At 43.1% G+C, this 18588-nt stretch overlaps 1 protein-coding gene across 3 annotated transcripts in view; it reads left to right on the forward strand.

Moving 5' to 3' along the window:
* Positions 1–18588, forward strand: part of CENPF (centromere protein F) — a 389482-nt gene that overhangs the window by 164950 nt on the left and 205944 nt on the right. For all 3 annotated transcript variants that reach the window (XM_085612916.1, XM_085612917.1, XM_085612918.1), the window contains exon 12: positions 10792–13190. In XM_085612916.1, the coding sequence (XP_085469042.1) occupies positions 10792–13190 (2399 nt within the window). The remainder of the gene's footprint in view (positions 1–10791; positions 13191–18588) is intronic.

Genomic DNA, 18588 nt, shown 5'->3' on the forward strand with positions numbered 1-18588 from the left:
AGGATTCTCAGGTTGGGGATGAATGGGACCAATACATCCTTCCAACTACTCCGTCTCTATCTCCTTCACCGGCGAATTCTCCGCCACAAGACATTGGAGGTTTCCATGATATCATGGAAAAAGCGTCAAGAAGATTTGAGCTTCCGCTTCCAGTACAAGAAGCTGAGTGTTTCCTTTATGATTTCAAACAGGATTCACGGAAATCCATAGATCTATTCCAATTATCGCTCACATTTGGGATGAAGGATTAAAAATAATGAGCAACCCGGCTTCGGTAGCTGCCTCAGTTCCCCGGATAGAAAAGAAATATAGAGCCCCAGAATCTTCTCCGGCTTGTTTAATTGGACATCCGCGGCCGGAGTCTGTAGTGATGCAAGCCGCTCAAAGGCACTCCAAAAATCCGGTTTCCACATCTGCAGTTCCCCCGGATAAAGAAGGGAGGCGAATGGATGGTGCGGGGAAGCGTTTTGCTGTGATGGCAGCGTTTTCCATAAAGGCCTCGAATGTGTTAGCCCTCATCAGCAGATACAATAGGCAGATGTGGTCTGATATAGCACCTTTACTAGCTCATCTGCCAGAGGATAAGAAAGAGGAAGCGGCTGCTATTTTACAGGATGGGGCTTGGGCGGCCTCGGAATCCATAGACATTGCGATGGATTTGTCTTCAGTGGCGTTCAGGCAAATGGCAGGTGCAGTGGCCCTACGAAGGCAAGGATGGCTTAAAGCCACTTCTTTTAGACCAGAAGTGCAAGCGAAAATAGTGGACATGCCGTTTGACGGAGAGAACCTATTCGGAAAACATGTGGATGATGCCCTCCAAAGCATCAAAACTGACACGGATACAGCGCGTGCGTTGAGATCCCTTCAGCAGGGCAGGTTCCAGTCCTTTCGGAGGAGAGGATCCAGAGGACAATTTATGCAAAGATCTTCTTTCCAATCCAATAGATATCAGCCGTACAATCAGCAGGGATATCTAATTTTCAAGTAATCAACAATTTCGTTCATCAAACACTTACCAACAACAGTCCAGAGGGAGATCATCTTCGAGAGGCAAATCGCAACAATCCAATAGACGACAGTGACTCTGTCGAGGCACCCGCCACATGTTCAAACATCAGCAATCATTACCTGTCCTCCTTTTATCCGGCTTGGCTTTCGATAACAACAGACAGATGGGTTTTGGATGTGATTCAACATGGCCATACCCTGGAGTTCATACAAAAGCCCCCAAATCATCCTCCTATACACAGGAGACAAGAACATCTTTCAGCCCTCAAGGCAGAAATTTCATCTCTTCTACAAAAGGAAGCAATAGAAGAAGTTCCGCGCCTTTAACGAGGGAAAGGCTTTTATTCGCATTTCTTCCTAATAAAGAAAAAAGACACATCAAAATGGAGGCAGGTAATGGACCTGAGAGGTTTGAACAAATTCATCCAAAAGAAATCATTTCGAATGTTATCCCTGCAAGAAATACTCATTTTGATTGGCAAAGGAGATTATTTGGCATCCCTGGACCTCTTAGATGCTTATTTTCATGTCCCAATTCATATAAATCACAGAAAATGTCTTCGCTTCATGGTGGCGGGGCACCATTATCAATTCAAAGTATTGCCTTTCGGTCTAAAGTCGGCGCCAAGAATCTTTACGAAGTGTATGGCGCCAATAGCAGCACAGCTAAGACTTCAAGGTCACCAAATTTTCCCTTATCTAGACGATTGGCTCATAAAAGGTGGTTCGTTCAGAGAAACCCAACATTCTCTACAAGTGTGCATGAACCTTTTCAATCGTCTAGGTCTGAGAGTCAACCTAGAAAAATGACATCTCATTCCATCGCAGTCCCTTCAATTTCTGGGAGCTATAATTCGCACAAAGAAGGCAAAGGCTTATCCTTCAAAGGAAGGTATTCAAAAAATCATAAAGCTGACGTCGCATTTGCAGATAAAGTCTGTTTCAGTAAGAACCTAAAAATCATTGTTGGGGATGATGTCCTCTTGTATCCCCCTACTTCCCAATTTCAGACTTCACATGAGGCCTATTCAAGAACTGCTAGACAAGCAATGGATTCAGTCTCAGGGATCCTTCGAAGATCGGATAGTTATCACTCCTCAGATCCTAAAGGCCCTGTCATGGTGGAAGATCAGATCATTTAGCGGAAGGACTGACTTTCGAACCACAAAACTACAGTTTTGTGATGATGGACGCTTCGCTACAAGGTTGGGGAGCGCATCTGCAGGAGCTCGAAATTTAGGGTCACTGGTCAAAGAGCTCAGCTCCACATCAACTTGCTGGAACTAAAGGCTATTTTCTTGGGTCTAAAAGCGTTTCTTCCCAGGATTCACGATTTGACAGTACTTGTCAAGACAGACAGCTCAACATCCATGTTTTACCTTCTAAAACAAGGGGGTACAAAATAAAAAATATTGTCGAAGCAAGCACAAGAAATTTGGAAGTGGCTTCTGAATCACAACATATCGCTTCAAATCCAACACGTTCCAGGGGTGGACACCACAAGAGCAGATATTCTGAGCAGATCGTCCAAGGTTTTTCACGAGTGGGAATTGGACCAAATGCAACTTCTCAAAGTATTCAAGCTATGGGGCACTCCAAAGCTAGATCTGTTCGCGAATCGCCACAATTCAAAATGCAAACACTTTGCAAGCAGGTTTGCACAAAAGGGTCGTGGGATAATGCGCTGCAGATGTGCTGGACAGGGATGTTTGCGTATGCATTTCCCCCATTTCCACTAATATCAAAGGTCTTGAGAAAGATGAAATCGGAGCCGTGCCATCTGATTCTAGTTGCCCCAGCATGGCCGAGACAAGCGTGGTTCTCAGAACTTCTCAAATTCTCAGTGTCACCCAGGATACACTTTCCATTAGTGCAGGATCTAATCACTATGAACAATAATCAGATACTGCATCCAAATTTGAAATCGCTGAACTTGTCAGCATGGAACCTCACGAACATAAGTTCCAACTTTTGAATTTCCTCAGGAATGCCGGGAGATTCTGTCACGATCTCGAGCAATCTCTACAAATAAAACCTATTCGGCTAAATGGAAGAGTTTTTGTCATTGGTGTGCATCTAAAAGTCTACATCCTTTTCAAGTCTCTTCGGATCAAATTCTTCCATATCTTTTAATGTTGGCCAAATCTGGACTTTCTCATATGTCTATAAAGGTACATTTGGCCGCTCTTTTAAGGTACACAAGAGTTCCTGACCACCCATCTCTTTGGTCTCAAAGAGTTATTAAAGAATTTCTCAAAGGGCTTTTCAGGATGTTCCCCCCAGTTCAAAGACCAGTGGTTACTTGGCAGCTTAATACGGTTCTTGCACAGCTCATGAAACCGCCATTTGAGCCAATACATAAGGCGGATTTACAGTTCATCTCATGGAAAATAGCGTTATTATTAGCGCTCACGTCAGCAAGAAGGGTCAGCGAGATCCAGGCTTTCTCAATTGCAGAACCATTTCTACAATTCAGACAAGACAGAGTTATTCTGAGAACGAACCCAAAGTTTATTCCTAAGGTCCCCTCCAACTTTCATCTGAATGAACCGGTAGTTTTCCCTACATTTTTTAAAGATCCTTCATCATCTGCAGAAAGAGCTCTACACTCTTTAGACATTAAACGATGTCTGAAATTTTACATCGATAAGACAAAATCGTTCAGAAAAACAAATCAGCTTTTCTTAGCCTTTTCCGGCCCCAGGAAAGGTTTAGCACTCTCCAGATCCAGTACTTCAAGGTGGATAACTTCGGCGATCTCCTTGTGTCATGTCAAAGCTGGAAAACCTTTACAAGCCAAGGTACATGCGCACTCCACAAGAAAGATGGCAACTTCTACAGCTCTTTTCGCAGGGGTGTTGTTGCCGAACATTTCCAGAGCTGCGGCATGGAAAAATACGCACACCTTCACTAGACACTATTGTCTAGACACAGCATGGAAAAAGGATGCAGCAGTGGGACAGGCGGTTCTACGGCATCTGTTTCAATAAGGTATTTATTAAAATGTATATGGATATGTGTGTGTGTGTGTGTGTGTGTGTATATGTGTATATATATATATATATATATATGTACATGTACATGTACATGTTTTGGTTCGCATATTACAAATGTTTATATGTCTTCTCAACTAATTATTTTCTGATATATTTTGAAAACTGTAATGTATGCTAATATTCTACACAGAGGAGCAGAGCCCACTTACTATTTGGGGTTCTATCCTGGAAATGCAGTTTGAGATAAGTACTGCTTGCTATTCTGATACAAGCATGTGAATCTATGAAAGATTGAATACTGAAGAAAAAACTAGTTACTTAACTGTACACTATGGTTCTCCAGTATTATCTTTCATAGATTCACATGCGGCCCGCCCACCTCCCCATTTCTCAGGTAGAACATCTTTATCTCTAGATATATCCTGGTCTCTCACTCAGGGCTGGAAATCTGAGGTAGGATGGCTCTGCTGGGGAGTGTGATGACAGGGCTGGCAGCCGATTGGCTGAGTTTTGGACCAAATAATGATGAGGTTTGGTTACCAAATAATATGATTCCCTATGGGATTTTGCTATGCAGTTTTTTTAATACTGCTGTGGTCATTCTGTTACCGTGAGACTCCCACCATGACGACGGGGAAGATACAAGCATGTGAATCTATGAAAGATAATACTGGAGAGCCATAGTGTACAGGTAAGTAACTAGTTTTATCATTTACATATAAGGTTCTTCTCTATATGGTTTGAGCATTAAACACAAGTATTAACCTTTACGCTGCATCATTGACATGTTGATATTTACCTCAACAAAACTAAAGGTATCCATACAACCGTTAAACACAATGTATGAAAGTGCCCCTTTTTACATGATTGCCCCCCACATTTTGCCTGATGTTTGCACCTTGACTAAGTGTGCCCTAGTTCCTGCTAATCAGGTACCCAGGGCCTGTCTTCTTTCCCCAAAACTGTTCATTTGCTCCCACATTGGCACTGCTTTGGCCTACATACAAGTCTCATGTAAAAGGTACCGGGGTACCAAGGGCCTTGTAGCCAGAGAAAGTCTCTGAGGGCTTAAGCATATATTATGCCACCCTCAGAGACTCCTCCCTTGACCCATACACACTGCCAGTGCAGTCTGTGTGCCAGAGGGAGACCCTAAAACTACAAGTCGACATGACACACATCCCTGTGTGCCTTGCCCACCAAAATGCTGCCTGTGACATAGGTCAGTCGCCCCTCTAGCTGGCCTTACAGCCCTAAGCCAGTGTGCACTATACTAGAGGTGGGGGTCAGTGGCATGAGCCATGGGCCCCAACAGTACCTGTGCCATTCACAGGTATTGTAAGTGCAGTAAAGCCATTTTTAAACCATGGGCTGGAAGTTTGGCACCCCGAACGCCACAGCTCCTTGATGGCTTTACTGAAGACTGATTAGTTTGGTATCAAACTTCTCAGCCCATTAAACCCACACTGATGCCAGTGTTGAATGTAATGACAAATCCACTCAGAGGGCATCTTAGAGATGCCCCCTGAAAAACGACCTACCTCTAGTGCCCTGGCTGAGTGGCTGCTCGCCAGTTGCCACCCCTAGACATGTTTCTGAACCCCCGGGTAGAGAGCCTCCCACTCTTGGGGTCTTGAAACAAAGCACATCCTGGGCAGATGTCATACCTCCCTCCCCAGGATGGGCAGGGTCCACGAAGGGGAAGCTTCAAAGGCTTGCAGCTTTTGTAAGCCAACCCTGCTTTTTTCTGCTCTGAGGCAACTGGCCCCCACTGGTTCTGACCCCCACTTTGGGAGGGAGAATCAGCAGGAAAACCAAGATAGGAGGAGAAGTGTGCCCATCCTTGCCAACTCCACCTCTCAGGTGAAGGAGGTGAGGCGAAGCCCACCTCTCAGGCCATGGCATCTTGAAGGGGGAGGAGGGAACCCCACCATCCAAATAGAGGCTTATTTCTCCTCCAACTGGAGTGTGGCACAATAGGGGGTGCACCCACCCCAAGGAAGGGACCCATTGGTCCTGACCTGTACCTACCTGCAACACTGCTAAATTTAGTATTTAGGGGCCTTACCTCCTCAGACAAACCAGAAGAAGGACCAAAGAGCTGTGCTGCAGGAAGAAGAGGACGGCACCAACTGCCTTGGCTCGAGCCCCACCGGCCTGTCCCAACCTCGACCTCCTTCCCCTCAAAGACTCTCTCCCGTGAGCACTGGGCTTGCACAAGAAAAAAACTCTGGTTCAAGCAAGGATCCGCGAGTCTGCACCACTCTGCACCCGGCGCCCACGGCACGAGTGCCCAACACCACATGGAGGTTTCCCCAGCGAACCTGACCTGGAATCTGGTGATCCCCAACCTACCTCAAGCCTCCCGACAATGCCTGAAGCCTCTTCCTGGAGGGTCACTCCGACCGCTACCAGAGCTGGTAAGGAAACCTGACACCTAAAGACACCCATGCACCTGACGCCCCACGGCCTTGGGTGGCCCAAACGACGGTGTCCAGGCACCCCTTGCATCCCAACTTACATCTCCGGTAGGTGGGTGCCTCCAGAAAGCCGACCTGCCCGAGCCTGCAGTCTTTGTTCCAACCGCAGATCTCCCATTGGAAACAACAGGGCACCTAATGCCAATTCAGCACTCTGCACCCGGCCGCCCCTGTACCGCTATGGGTGCACCTTGTGTGTTGAATCGGATCCTCTTTGCCCTGAGCTTAACCCTAGGAGCTTTGCTCCCACAACCCAGTGGTTTGCTTGAGAGCAGTCACTAACCAAAGGCCACCCTAGCCTCATTGGCTAACATTGGGCCTCAGCACTCTTCACCCAGCCCCATAGTGCAGCTGAGGGTGCTCTTTGAGTGGAGTGCATCTTTGACCCTGGAGGAACCCTTGTTCTAACCCCAGAAACTCTCTACTCTCAAAACCGATTGCTTACCTGCAAACAGATAGCCACATTTTCTCCCGTAGGATTGCATTCACTGTTTTCCCCCTGAAAAAGTTGTTGTAAGTGTGGAGGTTTGTATGAAAACCCAAACAACTGTATTTTAATGTAAAAGTGGTTTACGTACCTTTGTCTAGGAAATGACCCAGTTTGATCACAATGTAATTACATCATAATGTCAACTGTCTTTAAACGTTTTAAAAACCTGTAACAAAGTCAATTTCATCCAGCTTGCATATTCTTATCAACCTGTCTTGGAAAGTACAACTTTACTTACCCTTACCAAGTCACGCTTGGTTCTAAAAATAAAAAAACAACTAAAGAAATATTTTTTATACAAATAATTGGTCTGAGTTCAGTCTTTGAGTGTGTGCCGTCATTTCTTACCTGAGTGTGTACAATAAATGCTTAACAGTATCCTATGATAATGCCTTACTGCTCGCCCACAGTACCACAAATAGAGAGTAAGGTGTTATCTACTTTTTCCTCTGTAAGCCTTTGGGGATCCATTGAACTCTGTGCACACTATACCTTACTTTGGTATAGTATATACAGAGCAATCTTCCTACACACAAACATTCCTTTACCACACACCCCTTGCCTGGTCATGCATGACATATCTTGTTAGTTTTTCCTCCCGCTGTAGTGTGAAGTCGTGTAGTGGTGCGAGGGGAAGGTTACGTAGCTATTTAATTATGTCCTAGGGAGTTGAGTTTGTCAAGGTGCACAGTGAACTATTATATATTTATATATTGCGGCAATATCATTTTCAGGTATTCCTTGTACCCGATGAATTTGGGAGATATTGTCCATTGAGCGATTATCGTCCAATCTCAAATCCTCTAGAAGGCCTTCCTAAAGCCGATCTGTACCTAATGAATTCCTCACACTCTTAGCATTCTTTAGTAGATGAATAGTGTCATATCCCCCGGCAAATCAGTTCGTAGCACCTTTTCGCTATTTGATTCCCTTTAGTGGTTTTCCAATTAAGTGTGATGTGATGCTTGGCTAGTAGTAAAGCAAGGTCGATTAATTTTGAAGTAATTTGTTTTAGGTCTATTGAACAATCCCAGTAAATACGTTGTAGGTAGAAGTGTTCCATAGACCTATATTTTGCAGCTATTGCTGCATATAAGCAAAATAGAGAGCATCCTTCTCTTTTCAAAATTCCAGTCATTAAAGCTGGAAGGCGTTAATACTTATTCCACCTAGAGTGCTATCTGCCTGTCTATGGAACCTTAGCATAGTACTCACGAGACTCATGGGTCCCTCATTTGAGTCATTAATTTCTGTCCTTTGTAATTCCTTCACAAATGCGCATATGTAAGTTGCAACCCCCTCACTATGCATGAGCCCTTTATCTTGGTCCATTGGGTTAGGATTTTCCTCAGAACGGACCCAAAATTCTTTGTTAAGGTGGTCTCGCCTTTCAACCTTTAACAATTAAACTACCAGTCTTTTTTGCTCGCTTGGGCTCTGTAACCGAGAGTGCATATCACACCCTAGATGTCCAAAGAGCACTGATGTACAACATTGAGAAAACCAAAAATGTTTGCAAAACTCAACAGCTTTTTGTCACTTTTGCTACGCCTCATAAAGGGCACCCAATATCCAAAGTTGCGATCACTAGATGGATTGTTAAATGTATCCAAAAGTGTTCCCTTAAAGCAAAGAGGGTCCTCCCCACATTCTATTAGGAAGAGGGGGGCAACTATGGCATTTCTAGGGACTATTCCCATAGCTGACATCTGCCAAGCATCTACATGGTCAACTCCAAACACCTTAACTAAACATTACTGTTTGGATAGTCTCGCTCATCAACAAGCTATGGTTAACCAATCAATATTAAGAACCCTGTTTTAGACATCTGCATTATCCACTGACTAGCCGTCGCTTAGGGGTGTACTGCTTTGCAGTTTATGGAGAGCATGTGCATCTACAGCCACACATGCTACAGGCAGAATAAGTTACCCTATTACTGTCTATTAGTAGATTGTATTGCTGTAGAATCACATGTGCCCACCCTCCTCCCCAGAATCAATGTCTTGTTTGCTCATCTCTGTTACATTAAGTATATTCTTTATTTGAAACACCATTTCCATGGTCACTATTTCTCTCTACTAGCCACTCCATTCGTACACTCAGCCGCTGTTCTCAAAACAATCGAACAGTGGAGTCCGTGACCATGTGCATTCCCTACGAAGGGAGGATTCACAGCACTCCTTGTAACTCGAGAGGACTTCTTTAAAGATTAACAACCTGCAAAGTCCAAGCCCAAAATTATATAGCAGGAGAATGCAAAGAATGTGAATCTATACCACGACAGGTTATGTACAGTAATATTTTCCTCTCTATACTTCGAAGATGGTTGTCTGGTTGCGTGATGAGCAGAAGCAATGTACCAGCTGTCGAGAAAGTATTGAAAACACATGTTTTCTATAGTTTGAAAGTGGCTGCTATATTGCATTACATAGCAATGCAACGCACCTTGGTTTGCAGCTATCTTGAAAGTATAAAAATGTGTTTTTTCCACATAGCAGTTCGGCTATCAGCAAAGCTAATAGCGGTGCTTACTCAGCATTTACGAAGCAATATCTGTTAGCTTTGCAAGTGACAGTTTTGTCTCGCTACAAACACAGTATAAGAATATACATGATTGCCATGCCTCATTTTCAGCAGCAACATTGTATGAAAGCTTAGTACTTTGCCTTCTACATGAACAACCTGTGTATAATTTCTCTCATACCTCATGCAACTACAACTTATCACACTATTGCCTTATGTATTGTGAGGCAGGTGGTGGTGTCATTTCGCATGTTTCATAGCCAAACATTGTATTGAAACAGCTGGTTTTAGTCACTTATGACACGACGTTTCAATTTCAGTTTTTACTGTGCAGTGTAGCTAAGCACCCTGCCCATGAACGCTGAACATATCCTCCGTTGAGGATGCTCTCACAGTGGCAAACCTTAAGGAGAACTATGATGAAAAATAATGTTTTACATTCCTAGCAGCTCAGCAGTGGGCTCTTTATTAGCTCGGTTTACAATACTCATACCTGTGCTTTTTTTTTGCTAATTTTTGTACCACAAAAGACTTGCATCTTTTAGGGTCCAGGTGAATGTGAAAGAACAAAGCGAGGAATGCAAGATGTCCATATTCAACCTGCATGGTCACTGGTAGGTCTGAGGTAGTCTCCATCATTGTTTCTGTTTATAAACTAAATCCACAGAATAGTGGTTGATATTCCAGTCCATTTCCCCTGCTTTGCAAAGGCTGTCTTAATGGCTAAGAGAAATCTAACTGTAAAGAGCAAAAATCACTAAACTCTCTTCACTTGTGGGGAGGTTTTGAACTAGGCGAAGCAGGAAAGGCACAATACTTATCCATCATCACTTCTGCCTGTTCGCACATTGCCTGTGTCTTTAGCAGGAACTATTACCACTTAGGAAGGGCCTAACTTACAGCCACCCGTGAAGAATCTGCATATAAAGTAACCCATTCATTAGAACCCACAAAGTTACGAAACATATTCATCTTTTAAACATCTTTGGACTGGTCCTAGAAATCTATAGAAAACACTGAAGTACTGATTGGTATCCATGTTAAATGCATTAGGGCTGTTCTATTCAAAGGTTTAGCACAGTTTAAAGCTATAGCGGGCCGATTTATTGATTTGGAGGTCCCACACATTGTAGATGATCAGGTTTCTTTGTCAAGATGACAATCATTGTAAAACTGTTTTTACATTTAATTGTTGTTTAGTATTCTACCAGTATGCTACCTAAAGTTGCTGAATGCTTTTACGTATGACAGGCTTATTAATTGGTGGACATGCATGTTTCTAATTTTTCAGAGAAGAATCTTGTGCAAGAGGCCGAACTGAAGGCTACCCAGGAGAAGTTGAAAAAAGAGGATGATCCTCTCTGTTTGGAACATTTGAAAGAAACTCCAAGCAATCTGGAAAACAAGCTAAATTATGTTCAAGATCTGCTGATAAAAAAAGATTTGGATAATGAAGAAATTAAAAGTAAACTAATTAAAATGGTAGACCATTCGGAGAACTTGAAGAATATCATAAGTGAAAAAGAGAAACAATTTGAAGAACTTAAAAAAGAAAACCGAAGTTTACTTGATTGGAAATCAGAACGTGAACAGTTGAACAATCAACTTACATTTGAAAGACAGCAACTATTAAGCAAATTGGAAGTATTGGAACAAAGTCTTACGACTCAAAAGGACATGATTCGGTCACTGGAATTGGAAAAGGAAACATTAAGTCTGAAAATTCTAAATCTCAACAAGTTGGTAGAAAACAAATGTGCAGAGGTAGAACATCAGAAACAAGCCTTTGTCGAACTCCAACAGAAAGCAGAGTATGAAGACCAAAAACACAAAAAAGAAGAGGAAAATCTGTCATTGAAAATAATGCAATGTGCAAAACAAATTGAGGATATGGATTCGTCCACCCTGAAAGGGCAACTTTCATCTCTTGAGGTTTCTCTTCAATCTGAAAAACAGTTGAGCTCAGAATTGTTGCACCAAGTTGGAGAATTGCTGAAAAACAAAGCAGAGGTAGAAAAACGCCTCAGTGAAGCAGAAAAGACATACAACGGTCTTGTGCAGGACACAAATGTAAATTTTACCAAACTTCAAGAAGAAGGTTTTGTACATCAGAAGTTTGCAGAGTCGACTCTCGAGGACAAGAATAAGCAGTTGACAGCTTTGTTAAAGAAAATAGCAATTCACGAGTCAAATATGGAAAGTTTGCAAAACAACAACAAAATTATGATCAAAACAATGGAGGAGATGAATTCTATATTTGACTCCTGGGGCTTGGAAAAAGAAAATGTATCTAAAACTCACAGTATATATAAGGAAGACTTTGAGCAGTATGCCACAGAGAGTGAAAACCGAGAGCACTTCAACTTAAATTGGGAAAAAAATAATCCGGTGGAAACAAATCTTTATTTTGCAAATTGTGTAAGTGAAAAGGTGAAAACCATCTATGAATTATTTAATGTGTATCAGGATACAAGACAAGCACTTTTGGATAGATGCGAAAAAGCAGAGCAGGAGAATGTGCTTCTCCAAAAAAATTGCACCTCAATGGAAGAGAGTAAAGTTTGTTTAGAAGCTTTACTAAATGAGCAAGCTAATAATTTCCAGCAAAGTAAATTGAATTTGGAACAGCGTAATAAAATGCTTAATGATCATTATGAAGAGTCTATATCTAAATGCTTCTCCCTTGAGAATGACAATATTAAATTACAAAAAGAACTTGAAACGCTAAAACCTTTGGTGCACCAAAATCAGACGGAAATTACACATATTCACAGTACATCTTCAAAAGAAATAGACCGTTTAAGAAAAGAGATTAAAGATTGTAAGGCTGAACAAGCACAATTAATTCAACAAAACCAAAAGCTTTCAGAATATATTAATATCCAAAGGGAACAGCTGACAGAAAACATGGTAGATTTTGAAAACTCTAGTGGTACACAGGAGCTGAACAATTCATTGAAAGAAAAAGACTCTGAGTTGAATACAATTCAGGCTCAGCTCGAACTTCTTCGGATGAGTTTTGATCATAAAGTTTCTTCCACTGAAAGTTGCAATGAACAAGTCACAAAAACAGAGGGGTTGTTATTAACTGGTAAAATAGTTTTAGAGGATAGTGAGCTTGAGCAAACGCTGACCCAGCAGGATTTGGATGTGATTGGAAATGAGCCGATACCTGAAAAATATGTGCTTTTAAATGTGCCTGGGAGTGAATCTTATGAAGATACTGAAGGCAAAAACAAATTGTTTGAAAATCGAGATATGTTGAAGGAGGCAACCTCCAATTCTGTGGTTAACTTCTTAATCGATGAAAACATTTTCCCACAATCGGAGGCAGACCTGGGAGTCAAAATGAAGACACTTGACTCATGTTGTCAAATATTTGAGAAATCGCTCAACAAAATACAAGAACATTTTCCAGTATATGAATCCACAAAAACTGAAGATTTGCATGAATTAAAGCAAGCAATAGAATCTAGTAGAATGCAGATGGTGTCCCTCAGAAAACAGTATTTATGCGAAAAGGACAAATGGCAGCAAACTCTAAAGAATCTGACAAGTGAGATGGAGGCTAAGCTGGCAGCAGAGAAACGGCAGACTGAATTCTTGTCGCTGCAGCTAGAAACTGCAAGATTCGAGCTTCAATGTCTGGATCTAAGTGCACGTTCGATAATTTGCACCGACAATGAGGACGTAAGCACCTTCATATATGTTAATGTATCTGCATTTTTGCTCTAAACTTAAAATAAATTTCAGGCTATTACACTAAAGTGCAGAGAAAGCTTATATAGAGTAGCAAAGTACAATGAGAGAAGTAGGGAAAGATGAACAATGGCACTTAAATGTTAGGGTGCACTATGGTGCACTTGTATTAAATGTGGAATGTGGAAGAAGGGGCAAATTAATTCACTGAAACAGATTACACAGTTGGGTGTGTATACAAAGAACAAATAGACTCCTAAAATACAGATAGCTCCTGCACATATACAGCGCCGGCGCTATTTTAAGAGAACGTTCCATAATTTGCATATTGCATGGGGATATGACCCCAGACAAGTGAGGGAACCACTCTGTTCTGTATTATGGATGTGGGAGCGGAGGCCCAGGAGGTGCACTGACTGCTCCACAAAAGGTATGCATACAGTCAGTGTGCTTCCCTGATAACAGCCTTTTGGTGGGCGCCCGTTTAAACCCATAGACATCGCTCTACAGGTGGGTGCAGTGGCTTACTGCACCCGCCTGAAAGGGGATAGCTATCTTCTCTTTGAAGTGCATAACAGTGCCATCTGCACAGTTAAAAACAGAGCACTTGTATCAAGCAGCCGCTATGTCATTCACTAATGCGCTGCCTTAGGACATTGCCTTATAAGTAATAGGGCACACTGTCACCGTTTCTGCCCAGCATGCTAGTTTGAAGGTGCACTTTGGCACAAACAGGGACAATGCGCCCTATTTGTAATATGGCCTCAGGTGAATGGGCCAGCCTGCATGCATGTAGGAACCAAAAATTAATTCTTTTTGTGACGGGTAAGCATTATGCTTTCCCCTCAGGTGTTAAGTTTAATGAAGCTACATGATCTGTTTCGCCAGTGGGCTCTATAGACCACAACAATACTGTCAGTTCCACAGCAACAATTGCTAGGGCCCTCTGCTGGTCTGTTTCCACAAGTGAAGAGTCTTACTCCAGCAAGATTGTGTGACCACATGCGCTAGTGCCACCCAGCAGGAAGCCCCATAGAAGCTGCAACATTCAGCAAGGCAGTGAGATAAACAGAACGTGCACCCCTGGTAGTGTCGGCATATGCAACTTAAATCAGACACAGAGAATAATGCCAGGTCTTTGTTCAATGTCTATATATATATATATATCACATCACATCACATCACCTACTGGCGGTCGCCAGTAGGTAGTTATAGTTAGGACCCTGTTTCCATAGGAAATCCGCAACATTCTATTTGGAATAACTTTGGCGCCGGTCGACGAATCCTCGCGAAATTTTCAAAACTAATGGGGCGCTACGCTCCGCTCCTACCCTTAAAGTCTCGGGGGGGATTCGTCAAGCGGGGGCTGAGAAAAAAGGGGGGTCCCAAAACGCGTTTTCCCCATGCATTTTTCCATAGGACCTTTAGACACAGCTACAGCCCGAACGGCTGAACAGAATTACTTGTAATTTGGCAGAGAGGTAGTCCTCAGGTCAAGGAAGTGCCTTTTGTAGGTCTGGTGTAAATCTGTTCAGTAGTTCCTGAGAAAATAGCATTTAAATCAATATATATATCTGTAAGCGCGCTCCGAGCGCGCACCGTAAGCTTACCGTACGCGTACGGTGCCGTGCGCGAGCGTGATTCTGATTGGCTGATAGATCTTAGTAAACATTCGAATCGGTCGAAAACAGGAAGTGTCGGCCGCCATTTTCTCTCTCGCACTCTGAGGGGGGAGGAAAAACAAAGTTGGATATCATAAAAAGGGGGCAGGCTAGACAGCTCCTAACCACCTAGCCTTGGTTATGGTGTGCCAGAAGGCCATCCAAAGCCAAAAAATAATAATTTTTTTTTTTTAAAAACGCCGAATACGCTTACCGTACGCGTACGGTGAACAATTAAATAAAATAAAAAAATTCATATATCCCCCATTCTCCCCCCCCCCCCCCGCCCCCCCCCCCCCCCGTGTGCAAAAGGTGCCCGCAGAGCACCTTTTGTGCATGGCATATTTATCTACTGAACATTTAATCGAAAACCTTTCCCAACGAAGCTCATAATATGTCCTCCGTGTGCGGACGGTGCGCGGAGGGCATCGTGCGTACATGGCCCATCCAGCGTAACGTGGGCACGCGGTGCGCGTAGCGCACCGCGTGCCCACCGTGCATGCACGGCACTAACTGCGTTAAGTGGGCGAGCGGTGCGCAAAGCGCACCGTGTGCTCGCGCACCGTGCGTGCACGGAACGAACTGCGTGAAGTGGGCGCGCACGGCACGAACGTCGTAAAGTAACTTAGCATTTAAAAAACCGTACAAATTCACTGAAAAAACCATAGGTTTCACACACGTTATAGTTAGGAATTAGCATTTAAAAAACCTTGCAAATTCACTGAAAAAACCATAGGTTTCACACAAGTTATAGTTAGCTGTACATTTCACTCGTAAAAAACCAATGAAATTCCACGTTATAGTTAGTGCAGGCAACTATAACTCACGCGACCGCAATCCTCTGCTGATGCTAATACTGTATTTAGACACTTATTTGCCCATGTCTTCTTCCATTAAATTTTAGCTATACATATATTACAAATATTTTTTTTTCATAAAGACACATATGTCATTAGCAGAGGATTGCGGTCGTGTGAGTTATAGTTGCCTGCACTAACTATAACGTGGAATTTCATTGGTTTTTTACGAGTGAAATGTACAGCTAACTATAACTTGTGTGAAACCTATGGTTTTTTCAGTGAATTTGCAAGGTTTTTTAAATGCTAATTCCTAACTATAACGTGTGTGAAACCTATGGTTTTTTCAGTGAATATATAGATATATCTTTTTTAAACACATCTACCAGGTGCCTTCTATAAATATCTCCCTTTCCCATTGTTGGTAGTTTCAGAAACCTTGACAATGTGAATGTTGTTGCATTTAAGTTGTGCTTCCAAATATTCTTTTTTGTCCCTTTTCACTTACAGCACCCTTTCCTTTTTTGGAGGTTTTCCCTTCATGTGTTGGGATTTGAGCATATGATGCTCTGCCATGTAGAGTTGTTCTTCCTGTTTATCTAGTCTTTACTTCAAGTGTTTAGGTCTAGTAAGATTTGTCATCAATTGTATAGAGACTATCACATGTCGATCTCCAGTGTACAGACATCACAATCTTGTTCTGTGCTAAAGTTTCCCTGTGGTGAATGCATCTCTATAGTTAAATTATTTGCCATTTTTGCCAGCTTTCTAGGGTCAAGCAACAGTTTGGATTGCTTTTGGTCTTGCTTGCCATGGTATGCCTGCAGTAGTCTCAGTTCTATGACCTCTTCACCAGCCCAGTCAATACCAGTGACCTGCTACAGTCTGGGAAATCATTCTGATGGATACACCTGCCTGTGTATTCCTCACCTTTTGAATTACCCCTGCATCAGCATTCCACAGAAATTATTTTCTTAGCTCTCCCACGTTGACGTCACAATAGCATGGCTCCGCTTGCGACTCCGTATGACGTCATCTGAGCCATAAGAAGACCTTGTTCATGTGCTGACGTCCGTTCCCTTCCGTGCCGTCTACGCGTAATGGTTTTTTCTGGGACTCTCCATTTTACTATGTGATAACATTGTTTCTATCTTCTACTTCATGTTGCATTGAGAATGGCTACTTCGAAGAAGTCTGGTTTCAAGCCCTGCAGAGAGTGTGGGGGCCATATGTCCATCACGGATCCCCATGAAGACTGTCTCTGGTATTTTTCTTCGGACCACAATGTCGAAGGGTGTTCCGGCTGTCGGAAGATGAACCCGAAGGCGCTGAAAGAACTTGAGGCTAAACTCTTCATGGCGGGGGCGAAAAAGGAGAAAAGTGGCCGCAAGAGATGGACGTCGTCGACCTCGCATACTTAGAAGTCAGAGAAATATAAGAAAAAGAGAAGTCATGAGTCTTGGTGTTGATATTCGAAGGGCAGGATTTCGAAGTCAGTCTCCCCCGTACAGCGGCGTCGTGACAAGGATGCCATCTCGCCGTCGCCTACTCCTTCTCCACAAGTGACTCCGGCCCACTCTCCGGCGCCGAGGGATTATCCAGCGCCCAGGGATTCTCCGGCTCCCAGGGAGTCTACTCTTGCTGCTTCTCCTGTACTGGCTCTGGTGTCTCCGGCGCCGCAGCCTTAGCCCCCCGTATGGCCTTGGATGTAACCAGACTAGGGGGTTCCAGATCCTTATTCTCCTTTTCCAGGGCCAGGAGCGGTTCTGTCGCACTGTACCTGATACGGAATAGGGACATTAGTACGTGGTGAGGCCTCCCAACCACCCCAGCTAATAATTCACTTTCTCACAGTTGCTACTCCTGCTGCATCCTAATTTCCAAGAAGGACAGCTGTGTTCATCCAATCCTAGACCTCGGGCAGCTGAACTGATACCTGCGCAAGGAGAAGTTCAGGATGCTGTGCCTGGCTCAAGTTCTGTTGTAGTGTAGTTCCTATATCCCTGATAGACTCTGCGCATTGGAATAACATACACTATAGATTTGACATAGTACTAAGGTCAGTATGTCTCTATCGAGTATATTAAACTTAATTACTTGTGTGTGCCAGCTAACTCAGAGGTCACTAGAAACTTCTCGAATATACAAGAAGGGATTAGTCTCTGACAACCGGATAAACATGACAACTTTGTTTCCTTTTAGAATCGGAACAGTCTCAGAATCGTGGAAACAATAGATAACAGTTTCACTCAGTCAATTGTGCATGCTTCGGTCCAACAAAGTTGCACAGAAATAGAGAGACGGGCGTTTCAATAAAAGGGTTTATTGAACAGTCCTATTTCTCATGCAAGAGATATGAATTTCTACAATCGTAAGACAAACTGCAAAGTACAATATATACGAGGTTAGCAGTAAGATAAAATAGTACTGCAATAGCATGGTTTGTAGCTATGACATATAGTAATCAAAATACATACATAAATAACATAATCTAAACTGTGATACTCATCTGATGATTCTAAATTGTTCTACCCCAGTGTACCTAACCTAAGTGCAGTGCGAGGTTTGAAGTAGTTGCCATTTCTAAAGTATAGCTAGCTATATTTTAGTTTAGCCAAGAGTTGCCAAAAGTTTCTCGAAGTTCTAGTCAACTCCATACCTTAGAATGAGAGAGGTTGGAATCTCTTTTCTGGACTGGATAGTCTAACCCCCCGCAAGAGAAGTCAGAGAGCACTGGAGCTGCATTCTCTGAGAGGAGGATGGCAGCGTCAGGTCAGGGCATCAGGCTGGAACTCGATCTTCTTCCGAACTTGCCGTGGCGAACCTCATAGTCTGGGTTGGATCGAATCGTCCGGGAACCGCAATTTGCCAGGGCAAGTGCTGGTATATTTATACCTTGAAGGTGTCTAGGAATGCCAGTATTGACGTAAA

Source organism: Triturus cristatus, chromosome 6, assembly GCF_964204655.1.
Source record: "Triturus cristatus chromosome 6, aTriCri1.1, whole genome shotgun sequence".
Taxonomy (NCBI): Eukaryota; Metazoa; Chordata; class Amphibia; order Caudata; family Salamandridae; genus Triturus; species Triturus cristatus.